The sequence below is a fragment of the Bos grunniens genome, chromosome 24, assembly GCF_055505025.1.
Source record: "Bos grunniens cultivar Pamir isolate PY7600 chromosome 24, Bosgru_T2T1.0, whole genome shotgun sequence".
NCBI classification, from domain to species: Eukaryota; Metazoa; Chordata; class Mammalia; order Artiodactyla; family Bovidae; genus Bos; species Bos grunniens.
This window is the reverse complement of record NC_141188.1, coordinates 57,837,773-57,863,064: the sequence shown is the minus strand read 5'-3', so window position 1 is coordinate 57,863,064 and position 25,292 is coordinate 57,837,773. Positions and strand designations below refer to the sequence as shown.

The 25,292-nt window shown below is 41.3% G+C and overlaps 1 protein-coding gene across 7 annotated transcripts in view; it reads right to left on the bottom strand.

Moving 5' to 3' along the window:
- The window catches only part of WDR7 (WD repeat domain 7), a 359,618-nt gene that overhangs the window by 81,536 nt on the left and 252,790 nt on the right, over positions 1–25,292 (bottom strand). For 6 of the 7 annotated variants that reach the window (XM_086372456.1, XM_086372458.1, XM_086372454.1 and 3 more), the window contains 3 exons: positions 20,651–20,768; positions 18,511–18,660; positions 17,662–17,744 (listed from right to left, as the gene is read on the bottom strand). In XM_086372456.1, coding sequence (XP_086228582.1) covers positions 17,662–17,744; positions 18,511–18,660; positions 20,651–20,768 — 351 coding nt within the window. Of the gene's footprint in view, positions 1–13,526; positions 13,651–17,661; positions 17,745–18,510; positions 18,661–20,650; positions 20,769–25,292 lie in introns of those variants that run through there. The other variant, XM_086372460.1, reaches the window with a different exon arrangement.

Genomic DNA, 25,292 nt, shown 5'->3' with positions numbered 1-25,292 from the left:
AGGAGCCTGGTAGGCTGCAGTCCATGGGGGCGCGAAGAGTCGGACATGACTGAGCGACTTCACTTTCACTTTTCACTTTCATGCATTGGAGAGGGAAATGGCAACCCACTCCACTGCTCTTGCCTGGAGAATCCCAGGGGCGGGGGAGCCTGGTGGGCTGCCGTCTATGGGGTCGCACAGAGTCGGACACGACAGAAGTGACTTGGCAGCAGCAGCAGCTGATACACAACACTGTGTTAGTCTCAGGTACACAGCAAAGTGAATCAGTTACACATACACAGATCCACTCTTTTTTAGATTCTTTCCCATATAAGTGATTACACTAAAATATCACCAATTCTCCTCTTAACTCCTGTGCACGACAGACAGGTCCTTCCTTCGTGTTCCTCCCATCACAGCACCTGGGAGCGTCTCTGTGTCCTGGACACCGTTTCTCTGATTTACCACCCTGTCTCTGCCAAGTCAATGTAAGACCTTTGGGGGCGGGGACAGCACCTGACTGACAGGCTGGAGCTGGGCAGCCCACAGTGGCCCAGCCCAGGACAGCACATACAGACAGAAGTAAGCGTGGCTTTACTCAATGAATAGAAAGAAGACTAACGTGCCCTGAGCATCGTGAGCTGAGACTGGGACTTGAGGCATGCGGGTCTGACACATATAATAGGATATCATCTATAACATGGGCCCTAATGACAGGCAGATTTGCCTCCAGGTAATATGTATCCTGGGCTTCCCCTGCGGCTCAGCCGGTAAAGAAGCCGCCTGCAATGAGGGAGACCTGGGTTCCATCTTTGGGTTAGGAAGATCCCCTGGAGAAGGGAAAGGGTGCCCACTCCAGTATTCTGGCCTGGAGAATCCCATGGACTACACAGTCCATGGGGTTGCAAAGAGTCAGACACGACTGAGCGACTTTCACTTTCACCTTTCATTACGTATCATGGTGCTTTGGGTAACACCAAACATCTAGGACTCTTCAAGGTGGCCCCCTCCTGGGACCAGCAGCACTGGAATTCAAGGAGAGCCAAGAACCCCTAGAAAAGCAAAGAGTCCTTTAAAGTAAGTGGAATAAATTTCAGGATTGATACTGAGCCTCAGAAAAACTCATCCCCTGAGATCTCCCTTACCCTCTCCCCAAATACTGGATCCTAGGAAAGGTGATGACTTCAGGATATGGAGGATGCAGAAAATTCTATCAGAGTTTTAAGAAAGAAGAAGTAAGTTTCACATTTTGGTGCAACAAAATGCCCAACTAAATCAGAGGTTCTTAACCAAGTGGGGTCTGCAGATGCCTTGGGGACTTTATGCTCCTACTAGGAAGTCTGTGAGATCAAAACTACTTTTATAAAACTCCTGAGGCGTCAATGAGCTTTCGCTGTATTGAACTGGCACTGATGGTGCACAGTGATGGGTAAAACTGCAGATCCTTTGGCCCTTATCAAGGCAGTGGCACCAGATTCTGCCAGTCGTCACAATAACCTTCACTGCCATGGCAGTAAACAAAACAAGGAAGCGTTTTCACTTAGGGATATCCTTGATGAAGCTGTAAAAATGATTAATTTTATTTAAATTTTGACCCTTGAGTACATGTTGCTTTACTATTCAGTGTGACAGAATGGGAAGTATACATATAAAGTATTTCTAATATCGACTGAAATATGACTGGGGTCTCAGGGGAAAATTGTTGGAAGACTGAGGTGTAAGCTAAACTAGCTGTTTTTTTCACTTTCACTGAAAGTATCACTGAGAGAGAAACTATGATTATTTGGACTTGGGTATTTGCCAGACGTTTTCTGGAAAATGAACTGCTTTTTGTCCTGTCCAGGAAAACAACAGCCAGAATTTGTTGCCAAGGATAAAATTCAAGCTTTCAAGTAAAAATTAGTGTTTTGCAAAGTAGTATCTGGCTTTCCAATACTCTCTGCCTTTTTTTTTTTTTTTAATGAGATCAGCAGTGATATTAGCAAATATGAGGTTTTGACAATGTGGACTGTGACAGTATATGGAGAATTTACAAATAATTCAGTAACCAAGATCTTCCAAAGACAAGTGCATAATGTTATAAAATCATGCACAGCAAAAGACCCACTCAAAAAAAATCACTCAAAGACCCACCCAATGTATTGAAGGTAACAGTATGAAAAATTCCTTAAAACTACAGATTTCTCATTGCAGCTAACCTTTAAAAAATGACCACCTGTTGAGTTTTGATGAACTACTAAAAAATATGCAAAATTATTTTAAAAGGCTATTGAAATATGACTCTCTTTTTAAACTATATATCTATTTGAGGCTAGATTTTCACTATAAACTTTAAATAAAACAACATATGGCAACAGATTAGACATGTGCAGATATAAAAATCCACCTGGCTCCTATTAAGCCAGACATTAGAGAAATCTGCAAAAATGCTAAGCAATGCTTCATCTGTCAGGTTTTTTTGGTTTTGTTTTGGCAAGTAGTTATTTTTCATAAAAGTTTTTACATCAACATGAATTGAGCTATTATTAAATACACCAATAAATATTTTTTAAATACCCAAGTTTTCATTTCTAATATATTAGAACTCCATAGATACAACTTTCATAAATTAAAAATTCTTTGGAATCTTCAATTTTGAAGGGGTTCTGAGACCAAAAGTTTGAGAACCACTACACTCAAGACTGAAAAAAAACACTTGGCAATAGAAAAGTTGTAACTGCGGGAGACAGAGAGATAACAAAACAGCGGGGATAAAGAGCAGACAACAGCAGATTCACAGGGCGTGAGAGCTGACAAAGTGGACGGAGCGCAGACTCCTTCCTGGAGGAGAGACGAGAGTCTCGGCAGCAAAGAGAGGGGCTGCGGAGCGGAGGACGGATTTCAAGTGAGAGATAACGGTGCGTGTGTTCAGACCGAGGAAGAGAAGTTGAGGATAAAAGAGAGAGGATGGGGAAGGAAGGATGCAGCAAGGAGGAGGCCTGGGCCTGGACCACAGCGAGAGCCATCTCGTCGTCTGCCGAGATGCCGCAACCCTGTGCCACGTGATGCATGAGCAGCGCGCGCACACCCACCCGCGTAGGATACACAGCAGGTGTGGGATCCTTTCAGCCAAACAGGCCTTCCCTTTCACCCGATCGTCGGCTCAAGAAGGGACTGACGTGTATACTACTGATACTGTGGAAAAATAGATAACCAAGGAGAACTGACTGTACAGCACAGGCAACTCTACTCAGTGCTTGGTGGTGACCCAAAGGGGAAGGAAATCCAAAACGGAGGGCATACGTGTATATATGTGTGGGCTTCCCAGGCGGCACCAGCGGTAAAGTACCCACCTGCCAAGGCAGGAGACATAAGAGATGCGGATTCGATCCCTGGGCTGGGAAGATCCCCTGGAGGAAGGCATGGCAACCCACTCCAGTGCCCAGAGAATCCCAGGCAGAGAGGAACCTAGTGGGCTACCATAGGGTCACAAAGAGCTGGACACGACTGAAGCGACTTAGCAGGCACACGTGAGTATGTACAGTGATTCACCTTGCTGTGCAGTAGAAACTGACACAGCACTGTAAGCCAACTATATTCCAATAATTTTTATTTTTTAAAAAAGCATGCTCTTCAGTTTGTCCACCTGTCAAATAAAGGCCAGAAATAGGTAATTTATAATGTGAAGTCCATTGCAGAGTCCAAATTCTACAACTTGTATTTCTATAAAAGTAATGCAACAAGGTCATCGTTTAAGTGAAATAACTGGTGCCATTTATTATGACAAAATTAAGGACAAAACACGTGAAGTAGCATAGCTGGTATCATTATTCAACTACAGTTACTGAGGGCCTATATTGAGAGTTCAAATTTTCTAAACTAAAAATTGGGACACAGTTCAAAAAGGGACTCCTTTCGAATCTGTGAATTTACATAGTAAGTCTTTGAAAGGAACAAAAATTGCCAGTCTTAGTTATACATTAAATAAATTTCCTCCACTTAAAAGAATAAAAATGCATGGAATAGGATCTATGTGGGAATTCTGGGGTATATTACGGTATTTAACCAGATGAAGCCCTATACTACTTGCTATGAACACAATAAAAGAAATAGATGCAAAAATCTTTTTATTCAAGCTATTCATAATGTGCAAAAACAATTCATCAAAAAAAAATCCTTAATCGTTTGTTTTGCATTGTATCACTACTGGCCCTCAAGAACATAACTGCCTTAATTTAAAAGGTATATTTTAATTCGATTACGTTTCTGTATTTTATCTTCCTTTCTAATTGAGCTTTGCTAGTCAGTAGTTTTTGGAGAAGGAAATGGCAACCCACTCCAGCGTTCTTGCCTGGAGAATCCCAGGGACAGGGGAGTCTGGTGGGTTGCCGTCTATGGGGTCACACAGAGTCGGACACGACTGAAGTGACTTAGCAGCAGCAGCAGTCAGTAGCTTATAGGGGCTTGAATTTTTCCTGTTCTGAGATTAGTAAATAATATCTTTTGTACAGCAGAAATTAACAATTTTTAAGAAAGGATACTTTTGGAAAATGAATAACAAACCCTTAAATTATCCATGTCACGCTTGTGGGCTCAACTGCTTCTCTCTTGGTTGACTAGCATCTGTGCGTTCCTACACTCCCATGTTTTATGCTACTGCATCAAAGAAAGCAGAGTAAAATGAGATGGTGACCAAACTGAGTCAGGCATGGCATGCTCCATGCTGGCTCGTCTGCTGTATTAGAGTCTTCACGAGGAAATTCACGTTTAGTAACACAGCCACTGGTATGAATTCTAAGGCAATCTCATGCACGCATGTGTGCTCAGTTCACTTTCAGTCGTGTCTGACTCTTTGCGACCCCATGGACTGTAGCCTGCCAGGCTCCTCTGTCCATCGTGTTATCCCAGCAAGAATACTGGAGTGGGTTGCCGTCTTCTCCTTCAGGGATCTTCCCGACCCAGGGATCGAACCTGCATCTCCTGTGGCTCCTGCATTGGCAGGTGGATTCTTCATCTGAGCCACTTGGGAAGCCCCCTGAGGAAACCTCAGTGACATTTATCCTCCCAAGACTCAAAAAAAGGTTAGTTCAACTTTCTTAGTGTCTAGGGTATTTTTAACTGAGGATGCTGGATTACTGATGGTCTAGGTAATTACCTGTAAATTACTCAGAACGCTCTGTGCTTCTGTCTCTAACAATCATGATCTAGAGTGCTGGGTGATGCCTTTGGGAAGATCATCTAGGAAAATGAAATAGGTAGAGCAAAGTCCAATGAAAACAGGAGGGAATGTAGAGGAGCTCATTCCTTAAATGTTACCTTACTGTAATTCTCACTCTGCTTATGAATAAATGTGAATATGAAATTAGTTCAGTGTTGCAACAGTCTTGTTGCTGCTAATATATCTAAGTTGTAGAAAGAACATGATTTAATATCCATATAATAAAATAGCTTTATTTGTTACAGTGATGAACCGACTGTGTGGATCACAATAAACTGTGGAAAATTCTGAAAGAGATGGGAATACCAGTCCACCTGACCTGCCTCTTGGGAAACCTATATGCCGGTCAGGAAGCAACAGTTAGAACTGGACATGGAACAACAGACTGGTTCCAAATAGGAAAAGGGGTACATCAAGGCTGTATATTGTCACCCTGCTTATTTAACTTCTATGCAGAGTACATCATGAGAAACGCTGGACTGGAAGAAGCACAAGCTGGAATCAAGATTGCCGAGAGAAATATCAATAACCCCAGATATGTAGATGACACCACCTGTTGGGGGCCAGAGTGAGGTACTCCGCCCGTGACAAAGGTCATGAGGAAGGAGGCTCGACATACGCAAAGGCGGGATCGAGCCTCAGGAGTCCCCCTGGAAATCCTCAAGCGTCTACCCCCATAACCAGAGCCTGCCTACTTTACTACTTTGTGCTCTCACCTACATCTCTGACTTTACGGGGGGCTGTCCCCCACCACCTCTTTCGGAGAAGGAGTTAACCTAGAGCTCCAGTTAATAATAATTCCTGGGCGTGATAAGAGTGTTTTAACCTACAAACTCCTCTGAAGGTTCTCTAGCCTGCCTGACAGGCTCGTCGGGCCACATGTGATTGCTCACAGCCTCCCAACCGTGAGAGGCATGAGATGCTTTAAACCCTCTAAAAACAGGTTCTTTAGAGAAGTTAGAAAACTATAAGTATAGTGGGCTAATTAGAAATTGTGTTGGTGAAGGGTTTTTCATTTGTTGAGCCAATGTTTGTTGCTAAGTCTCCACATCCCCTGCCCTTACACACATTAATGAATATATAGAAGAAATAAGTATTAACCTTTGATATTAATCATGTTAGACCTTAGGCTAAGTAAATTCTTTCCTTAACTAAAACCCACTACACCCTCACCCTGTAGGAATGTAACTTTATTTGGGTGGCGTCTGTTTTGAGAATAATCAGCCCTGGAGAAATAAGTGTCCTGATTGACTGACCGCTGTCACAAGGAGAGGGTCGTAAATTGTCAGCAGGCCCCCCTGGCCAGAAGATGATGTAACACCCCTAAGACCTCTGTATACATTTGTCTGAAGCACCTGACTTTGATAAAAGTCAGGACTGCTGACCCCGCGTGACTTTTGCATAACATCTCAGTGTATAAAAGTAGACCATGGAAAATAAAGAATTGGGATCAGTTCCTCGAAATACTGGTCTCCCCATGTCGCTCTCTCTCCCACTCTGGCTGAGTCTCCATCTGGAGCGCGGAACCCACCATGCTTACTAATTATGCCTGGGCTTCTAAGATCCGACCGGGGAGGCCTCAGTGTCTCCTCTCCTTCGGGAGAACGGAAGGACGCCTGTGGCCTACGTAAGTGGTGCAAACTTCTTGTCTTGAAGTTTTATTGGTCTCCCGCGTAAACCAAGCCACTCAGCCTCTTTTCTCCACTGAATTTTCCTACTGAGCTATCCTTATTCTATTACTCTCTATATCTTTAATTAATATCTAATTGAAGCTATTGTATCCTGATCCTCGCCTATGCCATCTCTCCTTCGAATACCCTGGATCAGCCGGGGCTGGTCCCCGGCAACCACCCTATGGCAGACAGTGAAGAGGAACTCAAAAGCCTCTTGATGAAAGTGAAAGTGGAGAGTGAAAAAGTTGGCTTAAAGCTCAACATTCAGAAAACAAAGATCATGGCATCCGGTCCCATCACTTCATGGGAAATAGATGGGGAAACAGTGGAAACAGTGTCAGACTTTATTTTTCTGGGCTCCAAAATCACTGCAGATGGTGATTGCAGCCATGAAATTAAAAGACGCTTACTCCTTGGAAGGAAAGTTATGACCAACCTAGATAGCATATTGAAAAGCAGAAACATTACTTTGCCAACAAAGGTCCATCTAGTCAAGGCTATGGTTTTTCCAGTGGTCATGTATGGATGTGAGAGTTGGACTGTGAAGAAAGCTGAGTGCCAAAGAATTGATGCTTTTGAACTGTGGTATTGGAGAAGACTCTTAAGATTCCCATGGACTGCAAGGAGATCCAACCAGTCCATTCTAAAGGAGATCAGCCCTGGGTGTTCTTTGGAATGATGCTGAAGCTGAAACTCCAATACTTTGGCCACCTCATGAGAAGAGTTGACTCACTGGAAAAGACTCTGATGCTGGGAGGGACTGGGGGCAGGAGGAAAAGCGGATGACAGAGGATGAGATGGCTGGATGGCATCACCAACTCAATGGACATGAGTTTGAGTGAACTCCGGGAGTTGGTGATGGACAGGGAGGCCTGGCGTGCTGCGATTCATGGGGTCGCAAAGAGTCGGACACGACTGAGTGACTGAACTGAACTGAAATGAAAAATCTGGTTATAGAACTTCTTTGAATAACTATATTTTGAAGGATCTGTATGCTACAGCCTCTCAAGGGCACTGAAATCTTAGTAATTTTCTTGTATTACTAATGGAAACCATTATATTATTAATAATATCCCTGGAACTAAAATGTGAATTATTAGGAAATATTTAAATCTATGACTATGAAGTTTACACAGCAGTCAAAATTGTAATTTTTAAAATATGGGACCATAAATGATTCAAAATTGCCAAAGCAATCTGGAGGGAAAAGAACAAAGCTGGAGGCATAATCCTTTCAGACTTCATGCCATGCTACAAAACTATAGTAATCAAAACAGCATGGTATTGCACAAAAACAGGCACACAGATCAATGGAACAGAATGGAGTGCCCAGAAATAAACCTACAAATGTAGGATTAATCAATCCATGACAAAGGAAGTAAGACTCTACAATGGAGAAAAGACAGCCTCTTCCAAGCGGTACTGGGAAAGCTGGACAGCGACATGTGAATGAATGGAATCAGAACACTTCCTCACACCACACACAAAATAAACTCAAAATGGTTAAAGACTTGATTATAAAACATGACGCTAACATACTTCTAGAAGAAAACACAGGTAAAATATTCTCTGGCATAAAATGGAACAGTATTTTCTGAGATTAGTCACCCAAGGTCAAGAAATAAAAAGCAAAAATAAACAAATGGAACATAATTAAACTTTAAAGATTCTGCACTGCAAAGGAAACTATTAACAAAATGAGAAGAAAACCTACAGAAGGGGTTAATATCTGAAATATACAAACAGCTCATATAAGTCAAGATCAAAACAATAAACAACCCAGTTAAAGAATGGGCAGAAGACCTAAGAGACAATTCTTCAAAGAAGATATATAGATGGCCAGCAGAACAAATCAAAACCACAATGAGGCATTACCTCGCAACGGTCAGAATGGCTATCATAAAATAGTAAATGATATCTGCAAAGAATAAATGCTGGGGAGAGTGTGGAGAAAAGGAACCCCCTACACTGTTGGCGGGAATGTAAATTGGTATCCACTATGGAAAACAGTATGGAGGTTCCTTAAAAATCTAAAAATAAAGCTCCTGTATAATCCAGCAATTCTACTGCTACTCCTAAGTCGCTTCAGTCGTGTCCGACTCTGTGCGACCCCACAGACGGCAGCCCACCAGGCTCCCCCATCCCTGAGATTCTCCAGGCAAGAACACTGGAGTGGGTTGCCATTTCCTTCTCCAATGCACTCCTAGGCAAAAATCTGGAAAAGCAAAAACTCAACTTTGAAAAGAAACATGCATCCCAATGTTCACATCTGTACTAATTACAAAAGCCAAGACATGGAAACAACCCAAGTGCCAACCAACAGAAGACTGCCATGAGGAGATACAGCGCGTATATACACATTGATACGTAATGGATACTCCTCGGTGCCATCCGCAGCAACACGGACGGACCTTGAGAATATATACTTAGTGAAGCACGTCAGACAGAGAAAGACAAATATCACTTATATGTGGAATCTTAAAGATAATACCAGCGAATTTATACACACAACAGAAACAGATTCCCAGACATAGAAAACAAACTTATGGTTACCAAAGCAGGGAGGGAGGGAAGGAGAGACAAATTAAGAGTATGGAATTAACAGACACAAAACACCATACATAAAAATAGATAAGCAACAAGGATTTACTGTATAGTCCTGGGAACTATATGCAATACCTTGTAATAATCTAAAATGAAATGTAATCCGAAAAAAAACACAACCTTATTACACACCTGAAATCAATACAATATTATAAATCAGCTACATTTCAATTTTTAAAAGTTATTTTTGTATCTTTTAGAAAAATATCTACATATACATAAATTACCCTAGCTAGATCTAGATATTTTAATTAATACAAAGACAACCTTTTTTAAATTTTCAGAAAATAATCACACCATTATGTGTAAAATGGTCATCTTTGTTTCTGTGCCTTCTGAAATTAAATTATAAATGTGTTAAATTTCACATACACATCTACTTAAATACACACACACACAAACACACACGTGTACTACAGAAAGGACTTAATAGCTGGCTCAGTGGTAAAGAATCCACCTGCCAATGCAGGAGACACAGGAGACCCGGTTTTGATCCCCAGGTCAGGAAGATCTCCTGGAGGAGGAAATCCGCTCCAGTATTCTTGCCTGGAAAACCCCATGGACAGGGGAGCCTGAAAGAATCAAACACGACTTGGCGACTGGACACACACACAGGGACTTTGATAAAACCTAACTCAGTAAAAGACAGAAGAGGAAGACAAGTTTGAGATGTGATGATGAGATAAAGAGAAAAGGAGATGTAAGCCCTAACTCTCTAAGTTAGGCAGGGAATGTGGTTTTGAGCTGCCCAATGACCAAAGCAAAATGTTTAAATTAACTCTGGTTAAGTGGAATTAAAAACAAAAAACACATTCTCATTCCTTAGGGCAAAGCAAACAAAAAACGCCTGTCATCTGGATTTGAAAGAAATGTTTTTTTTTTTAATCCCTGGGCTGGGAAGATCCCCTGGAGGCAGGCATGGCAACCCACCCCAGTATTCTTGCCTGGAGAATCCCATGGACAGAGGAGCCTGGTGGGCTACAGTCTGTGGGGTCGCAAAGAGTCAGACACGACCGAAGCAACTGAGCACTCTCAGGAGGGACCCTGAACAATGGACATTAGCATGATCCCAACTGGACTGTACCCTCCAGAGACACGCAGGGGCCAGGTTCCTCAGTGCAAACTGCAGGCCAGACACTGACAAGGAACTGGGGGAGTCAGTGCTGAAGGAGGTCAGACAACATGGTCCTAACAGGCAGCTTTCTGACAGTTTAGCTTAGTCTAGGGATATAAACTAGACTATGTAGAGGGATAAATGGACCATGCTTTTTTTAAACTAGCTTCTAAGTGTTCCAGTTCTGTCCAATGGAGCTTTAGATAAAAGTCGATTAATGAACAGTCTGAAGTTAAAAGTCTCTGCCGGCATTGTGTGCTACTGTCTAAGGGCATGTCTTTCAAAACTAATGGTGCATCACTGCAGGAATGAAGGAGCTGAAGGGATGTCTTCAGACATTTCCTTGGAAATTCTGAGTTTACGCAATATGTAAACAAAAAAGGCACTCTAGGATCCGAGCTCTTAGATCACTGAACGTGCCACAAAGGACAATGAGTCAGGTTTTGTTTTCCTGATGGAGGATTATCAGAGGACTTGCTTCTGAACTTCAGTGTGCGTAGCAACCATCAGGCTTCAGGATAGTCGGAGGCAGTGGGTCTCAAGCAGAGTCTCGAAATCAGGTACTTCTCTTGAAGATCATCCAGGAACTACAATGAAGAGCTCATTACTCCTCAGAGGACCAAACAGAGAGTGAGCATTTATTACGAGTGTCTTCAGTTCTCTCAGCTAGTAGGCACGGAATGTATTTTAATATTGACTCGTGAGAGCTCTTTCCCAACACATTCTTGAGAGTCCCCAAATCCCTAAAACAGTTGGGTCTATGAACTACTGTCCTTGGCTATCTGTGAATGCTCTAACTCTTACATAAAATGTTTTATGACAGTTGGCTCTCTGTTTTCAAGGGCCCCACATCCACAGATTCAACCACCATGGGTGGAAATTCTTCTGAGGACTCTCAACTCCATGTTGATCTCAGTCCTACAAACAGGTGTGTTCCTCTTGAACAACTGCTCTATCATCTGCAGATTGTGACGTAGGCATTGATGGTTGGCCCCTCTTTATACACATGATGCCAAGAAGTTGAGATATAAACCTATACTTCAGCAATTTGGGCTTCCCTGGTGGCTCAGATGGTGAAGAATCCGCCTGCAATGTGGGAGACCTGGATTCAATCCCTGGGTCAGGAAGATCCCCTGGAGAAGGGAATGGCTACCCACTCCAGTATTCTTGACTGGAGAAGCCCATGGACAGGAGTCTGGTGGGCTACACTCCAGGGGATCGCAAAGAGTCAGACACGACTGAATGATTAACACATTCACTTTCGACTCTGGCAAATTATACATTAATACAGTGCTATAACCTCATGTTTTAATATCAACACATGCTTTTGGGTCAGTGACAGGAAAAATTCTATTAAATTTTACTGGGCACATGTTCTAATCCATTTCTGTTTTCAAGCAGAAGACATTACAAGAAGTTTTAACAGCTGATAGAAAATTATATGAACAAAATTAGAAAAAAAATCAAACTTTCTGCATCTGTCCTATTTTCTTTCATTAGATTTACAATTTATAGCTTAAACTTGTTTGAGTATATATGTCACAGGACAAAAATTTAATTAAAACATAGTTCAGTGGATGGGGTCACTATTCATTAAATTATATATTAAGTCATATAATCATTAATAAACCTGAGTAAATAAATGAATAAACAAGCAAATGTGAATAAACTGACTGTTGGTATATAGCAACAAACAATTCAGAGGTCAGCCTGAGTTTAAGCCCAAGATTTTCAAGACAGCAACCCAACGGAAATTTTATATGCAATCTAAAAAATACCTGCCAAGTTACTAACAATGAAGATAATATTAGAGAAATTACGACATTCAAGTTTTAAAATTCTAAACTGAAAACTCAAAATCCAGATGCATATCAGAATCAAAGCCTACTGGACAAGGTTAAAAAACAAAACTGAAAAACAGGAAAACCAATCTTAGGGTCATTTCACATTTGATGATGCTAATCCATCTTGGTACTCAGAAAAGAGTGAATTTTATGTATAACCCAAATGAGAGTACTTTTGATTTAAAAACAGTCAATGACTTCAGGATATCAGATATACCAGGTATACTAGGTTCCTGATGGAATTAATACAACTTAAGATATGAAAAGCATCTTTATAACACTGACTAAAAATTATTTAATATTTGGGAAATAAATCAATTTTTTACCTATATGAAAATGATAATAATGCCATCCTGTACTTTTTAGGGATATAAAATCCTCTCAGATAAATATTAACTAATTTCTTACACATATTTTGGGTTTTTGCATTATTGTTTGGCTAGAGAAAACACTCCCCCCGGAAATTAATATTCTCTGAATACCAAAATCACAAGCACTCTGCTAGGTGCTTTGACAAATATCATCTCACTAAAAATATATATATATACATACATACTAAATGAAGTTTATAACTTGTTATGATCTACTAACTGTAACAACTAAACATTGGTAGTGCAGCAGCATTGCAGAGGTCAGCCTAAGCTAAAATATGTAGCATCTCTGGGCTTCCCCGGTGGCTCAGTGGTGAAGAATCTGCCTTCCAATGTGGAAGCCCCACGTTTGATCTCTGGGTCGGAAGATCTCCCGGAGAAGGAAATGGCAACCCCCTCCAGTATTTTTTGCCTGGGAAAAACCCCATGGACAGAGGAGCCTGGTGGGCTACAGGCTCTAAGGTCACAAAGAGTCTGACATGGCTTAGTGACTAAACATGCACGCATAGCATCTTTAAGAAAGGGTAAAAGAAAAGAAAGAGGACAAAAGCCAACAAAACAAGAAGAAGACAAGAATACAACATTATATAAAGATCTTAAAACCAAATTTCACCTGACTGAACCACAGATATTCACATCATTGACTTTAACTAGAGTTTCATATTTAGTGAAAGGAATTTACTTCTAAGTAGAGGGCATGTACGAAGAAGGCAATGGCAACCCACTCCAGTACTCTTGCCTGGAAAATCCCATGGACGGAGGGGCCTGGTGGACTGCCGTCTATGGGGTCACACAGAGTCGGACACGACTGAAGCGACTTAGCAGCAGCAGCAGCAGCAGCAGAGGGCATGTAAGTGCTGTAAGGAACCTAGTACAATGGTATAAACATGGCAGATATTCAATAAAATAATTTTTACTTCTGTTGATACGTTAACATGTTTGTTGTTCATTTACTGATCGAGTACAAATCAGCCTAAGTAGGTGGCATGGTGTCGACCTGTAAGGAGGGCCTGTCTAAGCTCAGTGTTCTCTGAAGTCCTCCATGATTTATTATCTGTTCCAACTAACAGTTTTAGTACAAGTTACAACCTTGTTACTCATCTTCCTATGTTTATGCACTGACCCTTTGGGGCTTATATCTTCACAACTCTAATAAATAATAATAATCTAACACAATAAGAGGTAGTCAATTACTTCAATTTATAACTATTTGTTATAAATCCTATGTTTCACGTGCTGATGAGTCACAAAAGTCGTGTCTGCCTCTTTTGAGACCACATGGACTGTAGCCCACCAGGCTCCTTTGTCCATGGGATTCTCCAGGCAAGAACACTGGAGTGGGTTGCCATTGCCTTCTCCAGGGGAGCTTCCCAACCCAGGGACCTTCATCTCCTGCATTGGCAGGCGGATTCTTTACTGCTGAGCCACCAGGGAAGCCCCATGTTTCATATACACTCTGCTGTATTTAAAATAAATAACCAACAACGACCTACTGTATTAAAAAATGAAGGGGGACAAGAGAATGTTACAAATGAGATAAGACTGGCCATGTGTTGATAATTCTTGAAGCTAACTGATGGATTCGTGGGGATTTATTACATTACTCCTTCTACTTTAGTGTATGTTTGAAATTTTCCAAAATGAAAACAATTTTTTAAAAATCCTGCTTCATAACATTATGCCTTATCACCTATATTCTGGCAAGAGTTTGCTTAAACTCTGCTGACTCTCCAATGCTTGCAGAATAATGACCAAATTCCTTCATACAGAATTCAAAGTCCTATCCTGTGGCATGTTGCGAGAATTCCACCCTCAACCTACATTCTGGTCACTACCACACCAAATTCTCTCTCTTACACTTTTGTGCCTCCAAACATTTGCTGGTATGATCCTTTCTGTAATTCCAGATGACACACAGCAATTTATTCTGCAAAGCTCACCCCATCAACTCTTTGGTGAAGCTTTTCCAAAACCTGCCACTAATCCTACCAACACCACCCTAAGCCCCTGAGGAGGACAAATCCTTTTCTTTGCTTGGCAGCCACTTTTAAGAAAAAATTATTTATTTTAATTGGAGGATAATAACTTTGTAACACTATGATGGTTTCTGCCACACATCAGTATGAACTGGCCGGAGGCATGCATGTGTCCCCTCCATTCGGAACCCTCTCCCACCTCCCCCACCACCAAATCCCTCCCAGTTGTCACAGGGCATGGGTTTTGAGTGTCCCACTTCATATATCAAACTCACACTGGTTATCTGTTTTACATATGGTCATGTATATATTTCAGTGCTATTCTCTCAAATCATCCCACCCTCTACTTCTCCCACTGAATCCAAAAGTCTGTTCTTTACATCTGTGTCTCTGCTGGCAGCTATTTTTATTAAAATATTTTTCTCCGTCAGTAAAAAGAAATTGGGGCTTCCCTGATAGTTCAGTTGGTAAAGAATCCTCCTGCGATGCAGGATGCCGAGGTTCCATTCCTGGGTCAGGAAGATCCCCTGGAGAAGGGATAGGCTACCCACTCCAGGGCTTCCCTTGTGGCTCAGCTGGTAAAGAATCCACCTGCGATGCGAGAGACCTGGGTTTGATCCCTGGGTTGGGAAGATCCCCTGCAGAAGGGAAAGGCTACCCACTCCAGTATTCTGGCCTGGAGAATTCCATGGCCTGTACAGTCCATGGGGCTGCAAAGTCGTACACGGCTGAGTGACTTTCACTTCCACGATGAAATTGATATTATTAGTCTGTTTTCTCCTTTGTGAAACTTCCTAAGACTCCCTTATGATTATTGTTCTTACTCTGCCTCTTCTTTGTGAACTTTTTAAGACTCCCATATACAGAGTTAAGCACTGCATTTGCTGCCCAACCCTGCCCCTGGTATGTAATTCTTCTCCAGCATCCAACACAGCACTCATCCCTGGAGTTATTTATCTTTTAACTACCTGCCCTATTAGACCCTGCGCTCCTTGAGGACAACATGTCATTCATCATTGTATTCCCAGGGCCTAGTTAGCACCTGATACACAGTAGGTGTTCAATAAATGGTATCAAATTAATAAAATACAATTGCTTTCAGCCAAATCAGAAAAAAAATTAACATTCAGCTTGTATATGTTTCTTTAGTATTCAGGCAGAAACCTTCCTCTGCAGTGATTAAACAACTGCAAACAAACATGGGCTGGCAGAAATGAACGAGACTTAAGCAACGGAGGATGCCGGAGGAGGCAGACTTTCGGGAAGGGCAGAGATAGGCCCTTTAAACGCTGAATGATTTCCTCGCCTTAGCTCCAGGAGGCTTATTTTCACAGCAGACACTGGTGCTATAAGGAACGCTTTGCTAACCTTCAATAGGATAATTCCTAATAAAACTGCTTCCTTGCTTCCGCTAAGTGACAGATAAATGTCCATTTTTTGCTTAGACGTTTCCTTAGAGAACAGTTGACTGGGAACGTAACAGCTACATGTATTTTTAACATCAATTAATTATACAAAAAAGATCTAATATATATAATTTTCAATAAAAAGAACATAAACCAGAATTAAATATGGCATGATTTTACAAAATTACTGTATTCTAACACGCCTGATCTATATCACAAGAAAATATGCATCTGTACAACATGCATATTAGGGAAACTTTTTCCATGTGTTCGTGATTTAACCTCTGGTGGCATATATCAGAAACAGCAAAATGAAGAGACTAGGATATAAAATCTATTGTAAATACGAGGGAAAATATGGGAGGATGCAGAGTACAATTAACTCAGCAAACATTTGCTGAAATGCCAGGAAATACAGAAGGCGTAAGGACGCACTGTGTAATGCCACTGCAAACTCCAGGCTTTCCAGCGCAGCACGCTCACTGAACTGTACAGACCTGCAGTAAGGACAGCACTGCGCTTACCTTAAAAAGAACAATGTTACATAACGATGCCTAACTGGTTGTTCTGTTTTCTACAAAAACAACTGCTAAAACAACTTCAACAGACATTAACACTATTTCTGCTGAACACATGGAAGTTAAAAAAAATTTTTAACAAAAGTGTATCTCAAGCTATAAACATTTTAAGAACCAAAAACTACTTTAAAAGAAAAATAAACGTGATTACATTTTGACATTAAAAAAAAAAATCTTCATTTCCTACTGATAAATGCTATACACAGACGAGGGCCTCCCAGGGGCACCAAGGTAAAGCACCTGCCTGCCAGAGCAGGAGACATGAGGGAGGGGGTCGAAGATCCCCTGGAGGCGGCCATGGCAACCCACTCCAGGATCCCTGCCTGGAGAAGCCCACGGACAGAGGAGCCTGGTGGGCTATGGTCCACAGGGTTGCGAAGAGCTGGACACGACTGAAGCAACAGCAGGGCATGCACACACACACACACGATTAGAATTATATGTCACCTATGCAACACTGTTTATAAAAGTGTTAACTGCTCTTGGTTTCTTTGAACTGCTCTCCTTCTCATAGGGAAATCACCTATGCTTAGTAGGAGAACACGCAAATACTGGCTTTTATATTAAAAATAAAATATACTACGAAAAAGGTGGCATGAAGATTTCTATTGCTGAAAACTGTATCTTCTCCTTCAAGCTTCCTAACTCTTCTTTTTGTAATATAAAAGCTAATATGGGTAATGGATATACAAATAGACATATTTAGTAGATGCTATCTCCTGCTCCTTGTAGTGGTTCTGTTATAGTTGTGTTTTCTTAGTATAAGCCGATTAAATTGTTTTAGAAAGTAAGCAGATATTAATTCATAACAGGGTTTCTAATTGGCCACAATTACTAACTCATCCTGCTCAAAAAACAGTTTAAAATTATTTGTTACTAAAACTTTTTTTACTTTGCATGCTATAGAAGGCTTCTTTACCTGCAGATGGCTGGAAAACATTCCTGAAGTCCTTTCTTTTTAACTAAAGATCCTTCAAGGCAGTACATAATGATGTCCATAACCTTTACAGAAAAGATACAAATTTAAAATTAGTTTCAAATACGTAATTTTCCATAATTTAAATTATTAACTTAGGCTTTATTTGCATGAAAACTCTCATAATTTTATTTTCATATTTACTTTAAAATTATAGTACATTTACTAAAATTATAGCATACTTACTTTATACGATAGGCTATCCTTTCTCTTATCCGTGAAAATCATTTTTTAAAGAGAGCACACAGTAAAATAAAGAAACCAGACTTGTTTACTTGAAAGGCATTTCATATTTTTATATATAGGATAGGTAGCTTTTATTTAAGCACACTCTATGTTCTATTTATAATGAAAGATACCAAAGAGATTATAACCTTTAAAAATTACTCTAATACAGACCAATTTCATGTGAATGGTAAATGGACATAACAATCATTTTGAGGTTTGAGGAAATTTAAATAAAGTCTTCAGAAATTATAAAAAAGTTCGTTCACTTTAGTTACCTTTCTTTCTTTTAGAGGTGTTGGAAATAAAGATGCTGATTTATATTACTAGACTTGAGTACTTAATTTAGGCTTTGAATGTATCGTATAAAACAGAATATTCTTAGGACTTCCCTGGTGGCCCAGTGGTTAGGAGGACCCCATGCTCCCAATGCAGGGAGTCCGCCGGGTTCCATCCCTGTCAGGGGACCAGATTCCATGTGCTGCAACTAACGAACCCACATGCTATAACTAAGAGCTGGTGCAATTAAATACATATTTAAAAAGAAAAAAACCAGAACATTATTACCTCCACAAGAAGGTCCACGACATCTGTCGGCATCTTTTCAATAAGAATTTCAATGACTCTCAGAATTTCCCCTTTCGCTCGGGCAAGAGTGGTGGTGTGCATATTCTGTTGAGACTGGGTGTTTGCAGCGAGAGCAGTGTGTCTGTGCACCTAGAAAACATTTCCAGGCTGTAGATAAGGTCGATGCCTCACAGACTTCACATTTCTAGCCGCTGGGTTATTTTTCACTTACTAATACAGTAGAAAGAAAAGTCAACAAGAACAAACGTCTTGCGGGTAGGTCAGGAAACACTTTTAATTGCAAAAGAAAGTACTTAGTACAATAAATACTCAGTATGTATTTCCTAATGGAATTTTAGTTCTTGGGTATTATATGAGTCTTTAACTGATCGTGACATTTTTAAAAAGAGACAAACTGAAGTTTTGCAAATTTTGTATATTTGGCATTGAGGTGGGTAGCAATTAGGGGACTGTTGTTGATGTTTAGTCGCTAAGTCGTGTCCGACTCTTTGCAACCCCATGAACTGTACCTGCCAGGGTCCTCTGTCCCTGGGATTTCCCAGGCCAGAGTACTGGAGTGGGTTGCCAACGCCTTATCCAGGGATCGTCCAAACCCAGGGATGGAACCTGTGTCTTCTGCATTGGTAGGTAAATTCTTTATCAATGAGGAAATGGCAACCCGCTCCAGTATTCTTGCTGGGAAAATCCCAGGGACAGAGGAGCCTGGAGGGCTACGGTTCACGGGGTTGCAAAAGAGTCAGGTGTGACTGAGTAACTGAGCGTACACGCTCCTGACTAACACTCCCTCAGTCTAGATACCATGTCCGTACTAGGAAAGTATCACAACATTGTTAATCGGCTACACTCCAGTATAAAATGAAACGTTTAAAAAAATAAAAATACTCATATGTGAATGGTGAAAATTAAGTTCAAAAACACAATCAATATAGAATACTTGCTTATTCTCTTTAAAGAGGCAGTTTAAGGTCTGGTATTTATAGAACTTGTATCTGGGTGGGACTGACGTAAGGCTTATTTAGTATATTCAATATTATTATCTCTGCATAATAGACTCTCACTGTAACACTACGCACTATTAGAAAACACAGCCCCTCAGTCTGCAAATCCATTTTAGATGTGAATTCAAAGTCCCACTGCCTCACTGAAACTCAATCTGCTATTAGGCCCTGCCTTCCTCCTCCCTTCTAGCTATGTGTGTGTGTTAGCTGCTCAGTCGTGTCTGACTCTTTGCAATCCCATGGATTGTAGCCCGCCAGGCTCCTCTGTCCATGAAATTCTCCAGGCAAGAATACTGGAGTGGGCTGCCATTTCCTTCTAGCTATATTCACATCAGAAATTTTTGCTGCACGCCTATTAAGGATGGCTCTGGGGCAGACATAGGCCCAATAGGTTGTAGGTTATCAGGGCAGGCTCAGAGGTATTTATTTAGCATTTTAAAAATTCATCATAGCTACAGGAAAAAGAACTCAGGCAGAGGCCATGCCCTGTGGACACCGAGTCTGCACATTACTCATGCTGAAACGGAAGAAACCTTCAAAGAAAATTTAGGAGCTTATCTCCCTTGCCTTCTCTCCTACTACTAAGACCTACAGGAAAGACTCTATAATTGGTTCATTGTTCTTTACTAGTTTTTCAGTTAGATGTAGCCAATTAGTTAGAACACTAAGAATGTGGGAATCAATTGGCATTCAAGTCTTTATCTGTGACATGCCATAGGAAAAACAATTAGCAAGTTTATGACTTACATTTTTGTTTACAGTTGGACAGCCAGTGTTAAATAAGTTCAGTTTTGATTACAGGTAGATACCGTGGGTACCTTTAATAGATTTTAATTTGAACATGTCTGCTATATTTCAGATTGAGAAATAGCTGGCAAATATTTACAAGTGAATTAACTTTGAGAACAGAAATGAATGCAAAAGCCCAAGTAACGAATGCACCGCCATGGAATTCAGCATGTGTGCACACAGGTACATATGCATTCATCCCAGTGCTAAATTATTAACTTGCATTGTTCCAGAACAAACTGGAAGGATTATCTGCACATGGAGCCTCGGCTGACAATGTGAACTCATTCCTCTAAATGAGAGGACAGAGCCCACTGAGAAGTTGCTCTCACCTCTTTGGCGATGGTGGTGATGAAGGCCGGTGGTCTGGCCGTGGCAATGAGGGAGAGGGCATGCCGTGCGGAGCGGGCGGAGTCGGCGGCGGGGCTCAAAGGCAGCCCCATTGTGATGCTAAACAGGGATCAGAAAAAAAGGGAAAAGAGAAAAGAAGCATTAGAAATATAGACTGAAAAGATTAGACACAGCTTATAATGTCAGTTCAAGGTCAATGGGAGCACTCAAACAGTTAGAATATAATGGACTTGCAACAATGAGCGGTGATTAGAAGTCAGGGTGTTCTGGCATCAAATACAAAATCGAATAATTAACCGTGAAGATTGAAAACAGTATGTGCATCTGTCCAAAATGTTAAAGATGCCTTGTTAACAAATTATCAGGAACTAGCACTGCATACATATCACTGAGCTCTGAGTCAGGGAAGAAAGAATATTGCGAAGTGCATTTTCAATTTTTTTTTTCCTTGAGAAAGTTAAAGGTAATATAGTTGGCTTATAAGGGCAAGTTAAAAGGTTGTATTTAAGGCCTATATCTGAGAGGAAGCAGAACTCACTCCTGTCCATTAAATTATCAGAAGAGCTGAAAATGACAGAATTGTGTTCTAGTTTGTATTAATATATCCTCAGATGTGCTAGTATACCCCAGAGTCAACACTCTCAGAATCAAGTTACTGATTAGCGTGTTCTGCCAAAAGTTATTCAGTATTGCTGCAAAAAATTGCGTTGACAGACACTTATTCTCTCTCTATAAAGAACATACACATGGCATTACACACACACACGTACGTAGTCCAGGCTATATACAAGAATACGCGCATGATGAAATAAATCTACCTCCTTATAGGATAGTACTGTCATGTATTTCTTTGCCACTCCTAGAGCATAAAAAATAATATTTTTGTTTGAAAGCTTCCATTATACTTTATATAGATTACTGTGGAAAGTATTAAGACTTTTCATTAAAATGTGGTATGTGATCCACACATCAACTGTACAGAGGGTGTATTTGTTACTCAGCAAGAGATCCGTTAACAGCTTCTCTCTCTAGTTAAATCACATTGATATTTAAATATCTGCATGAAATTATATTAAGATCTGTCCTGCTCCAATTAAATAAGTTTTTGTGCTTCATGTGTCAACTGACTTACAGTTACTAAAAATCTGTAAGAACTTTATAAGTATCTCTGTAGTTAATCAATGAATCATTATATTAACTTTTGGTTGAGAATAAAGAGGCATCACATAGGCATTCCCATCACTGTTAAAAGAAAGCAAATTGATTATAGAATATTCTGCGTATTTTGTTGCAACTGTTACACCGCTTTAATCTTTGACTGGTATTGTACCTGTCTCTACTTTTTCCAAACCTAGAGCAGACACAGAGTAGAAACTCAGAGCAGAGGACAAGGGAGAGCTGTCCTTTGATGTTTACCACAAAAAAGACAGATGTGAGCTGAGAACAGACACACACACTGAACAATAACCAGAAGGGACCCGCTGGGGGCGCATCACCCCCACGGGTGACCCTGAGGCCCTGGGGACCCCACGGGAGCTGCACAGAGAAGGGGGCTCCGCAGGAAGGCAGCTTCTCTTCTGGACTGAATGTTGCTATTTGAGAATTCAGGAAAAGGAACGTTCACTATGTGAGTAGTGTCGGGCTAGACTGCTTGCAAAATTACTGCAAAGTTCAGATCACGATTAGGCTGTTTTAAAAACGTCAAATGCCAAACTGATTTCACATACTCTAGGATGTTTCGTCAATGTGGATGAGTGGGTGCTGATGACACAGTGGTATGTTAACTGACTAATTCTAATCAAACCTAAATCAGCTTTCTCGAACTGAATGAAATCACAGGATGTTGAAGCTGGAAAGACCCCCTAGCAGTCAGCCAGGGAGAAGGGGTGTCTGTTTCCAGGGTGGCCCGGCCCCACTGGGGAGGCATGCAAGGAGAAGAACTGGACATGGAGCGAAGGTGGAGGCGGGGCTGCCCTGTGCCACCTCAGGTCCTTCTGCATCTGCCCAGCACATCCCTGTAAGGTGGTGATACCCGCAGTTTACAAAGCAGAAATTAGGTCCAGGGAAGTTCAGTGAGGAGTCGAGGTAACAGAGTAACATCTTTTAGGACAGCCAACCCCTGGAGAAAATAGATGGGGGGTGGCTGGACGACACTGCGCTTAACTGGATGAATGGACTGGTAACATGGCTAAATTCAGCAGTTTAGGATACCTGGCTAGACTGCATCCCCGAGAGAGGTTTCTAGTGGTATATCATAAGACATGGACCTTCGCTCTGTGTTATTCTGTATCAATGAATACATGGGATGCATGGATATCCACTGGTGTGCAGATTAAGTTGTAATAGAGAGCGACTGTACTAAACAGCAGAACAATGTCTACAAATAGCAGAACAGTGTCTAGAAAATGGGTCTATTAGAATATTGATTTCACCAGGTTGATGAGAAGAATGAATCAGCTAACAAGATGCAAAAACGTCTAGTCCTGCATCTGACATATTACAGTTGCAAAAGATGCTTCTTCTCACCAGAGAAATAGAGACAAAGAGAACGAGATCAACCTGCTGGTCACTGGTTTCAAGTGAAAGGCTTAGTCATACACCACCTTTCCTCCTGCTCAGCAAATGACCTTGTGAATTTGGGGAAATTGGCAAACTTCTTACAGGAAGCGAAGTGGTAAAGCATGAGGTTAAGAAAAGAAGTTATAGGGTAACAAGGAACGAAGCTAACCAAAGACATATCACAGTGCTAGCCACTGCACTCCATGGAAGCTGGACCACCCAACAGTTGGTAGAGGTGCCGGTGTGTGCATTTGAGGGATGCCTGTCCTCAGTGCCTGGCGGTCTGAGGCCAGGAACTCAGAATGGGGACGCAGCTATTGCTCTGAGGTCAGGGCTCTGCAGTGACCCTCAGAGTATCCACTGAGCACAAGCGGGCGGGTTGTGAGCTTGATAACAAAGGAGTCACCCAGGCAACAGGGGAAGAAGAGAAACCTTGCCTTTCCCGTCGACAGTCTCTTCAGTGCACCACTGCTGGAGTAATCTTCCCAGAGCACCAGCTTTATTCATGGTTAACCTGCTTAAAAACTTCAGTGGGTCTGGGTGCTTAGAAAAATCTTAAACTCCTCGGTTGGAGATTCCAGACCCTCCATAATCTAGTTTCGCTAATTTATCGCTCTGTCATCTGCACACCCATGCTCCCACGGCCAGACTAATTTCAAAGCTGGTCCCTGAAACTCATTCCTTTTCAATCGCAGTATTTTGCGAATGCTTCTCCACCACCCCCTTTCCCCACTGGCATACTCTCCTCCCTCCGCTCTGTTCAACTCTGTGGAAGCCCATGTGGTATTCCGCAATTGCTGGAGCACTCAGTGACGTCGACTGAAACAAAACAACCAACGACAAAACCTGTTTATTCCGGGTCCTGAGCACTGACTCTCATTCTGAATTAGTTTTGTATTGTGAGCCAATACACAGACTGGGACCATGCCTTCGAATCCTGTGTATCCCCTTTTCCCTCCACTGTGTACCTAGTACAGCCCTTGGTCATAGTAGTAGCTCAATAGCTATGCACTAAATGAAGTTACCTGGTATTCAGCAGGAAAAAAAAAAATCACTTAAGCCAGTTATTTGACTGAATTGACCAGGCAATGAAGTCAAAGTAATTGATCTGGTAGTCCCAACAGACAAAGTCTAATTTTGCATGTAGTTATCTTGAAAGTCAAAAGTGTGCTGGGTGTGTGATATATTATAATGTGAGATTCTAACTGAACAAGGAAGGATCATACTATCAGAGGCTTGAAATGAAAGGGAGTGTCTGTCTTATTCTGGAATCTGTATAAACACAGAACTTCATCTTTTCGCCTGATCCAGCTCATCTGGCTGTTATGCAGATCATTTGTTATATAGGTTTATAGGATGGGTCTTGGTTTCAGTCTTTATTCTGAAAAATATGATATGCCACACTCCGTTTTACTCAGCATTTCAGAATATATATCCAATACGAAATACCAGAGATGATAGATATTATAGATAAAAACCATGAACAGAAAAAGAGCACTCAGGCCAAGCACATTCCTTACCTGACTGCTCATTAATCCTGTTCTAATCCTTACCCCATGGAGGTAAACACTTTTTAAAAGTTACATGTAAGACCACTTCAGTTAAATGGCACTTCCTACAGTCGTCAGACTTCCCCATCTATCAAATTAAGGAATGCTGTAGGGGAATGTTCCAGGGGGAAAAACACTTAAACTTTCATAGAATAACCTGCAAATCACAGTCAAGATAGTTACGGACCGAAAGCTTGTGTTTCCCTAAAATTCATATGTTGATGCCTCAGGACTCAAGATGATAGTATATGGAGCTGGGCCTCTAAGGAGATAATTAGATAAGGCCATGAGGGTGGGGCCCTTGTGATGAGATTAGTGCCCTTAGGAGAGACACAGGAGAGCTTGCTCTGTCTCTCTCTTCCAATCCTGGCCACAAAGAAGTCATGTTAGGACACAGCAAGATGGCAGCGCCTAGAAGCCAAGAGAAGGGACCTCAGAAAGAGGTCTTCACAGCATCCTGATCTTGAATCTCCCAGCCTCCAGGACTGTGAAAACTACATGTCTGCTGTTTAAG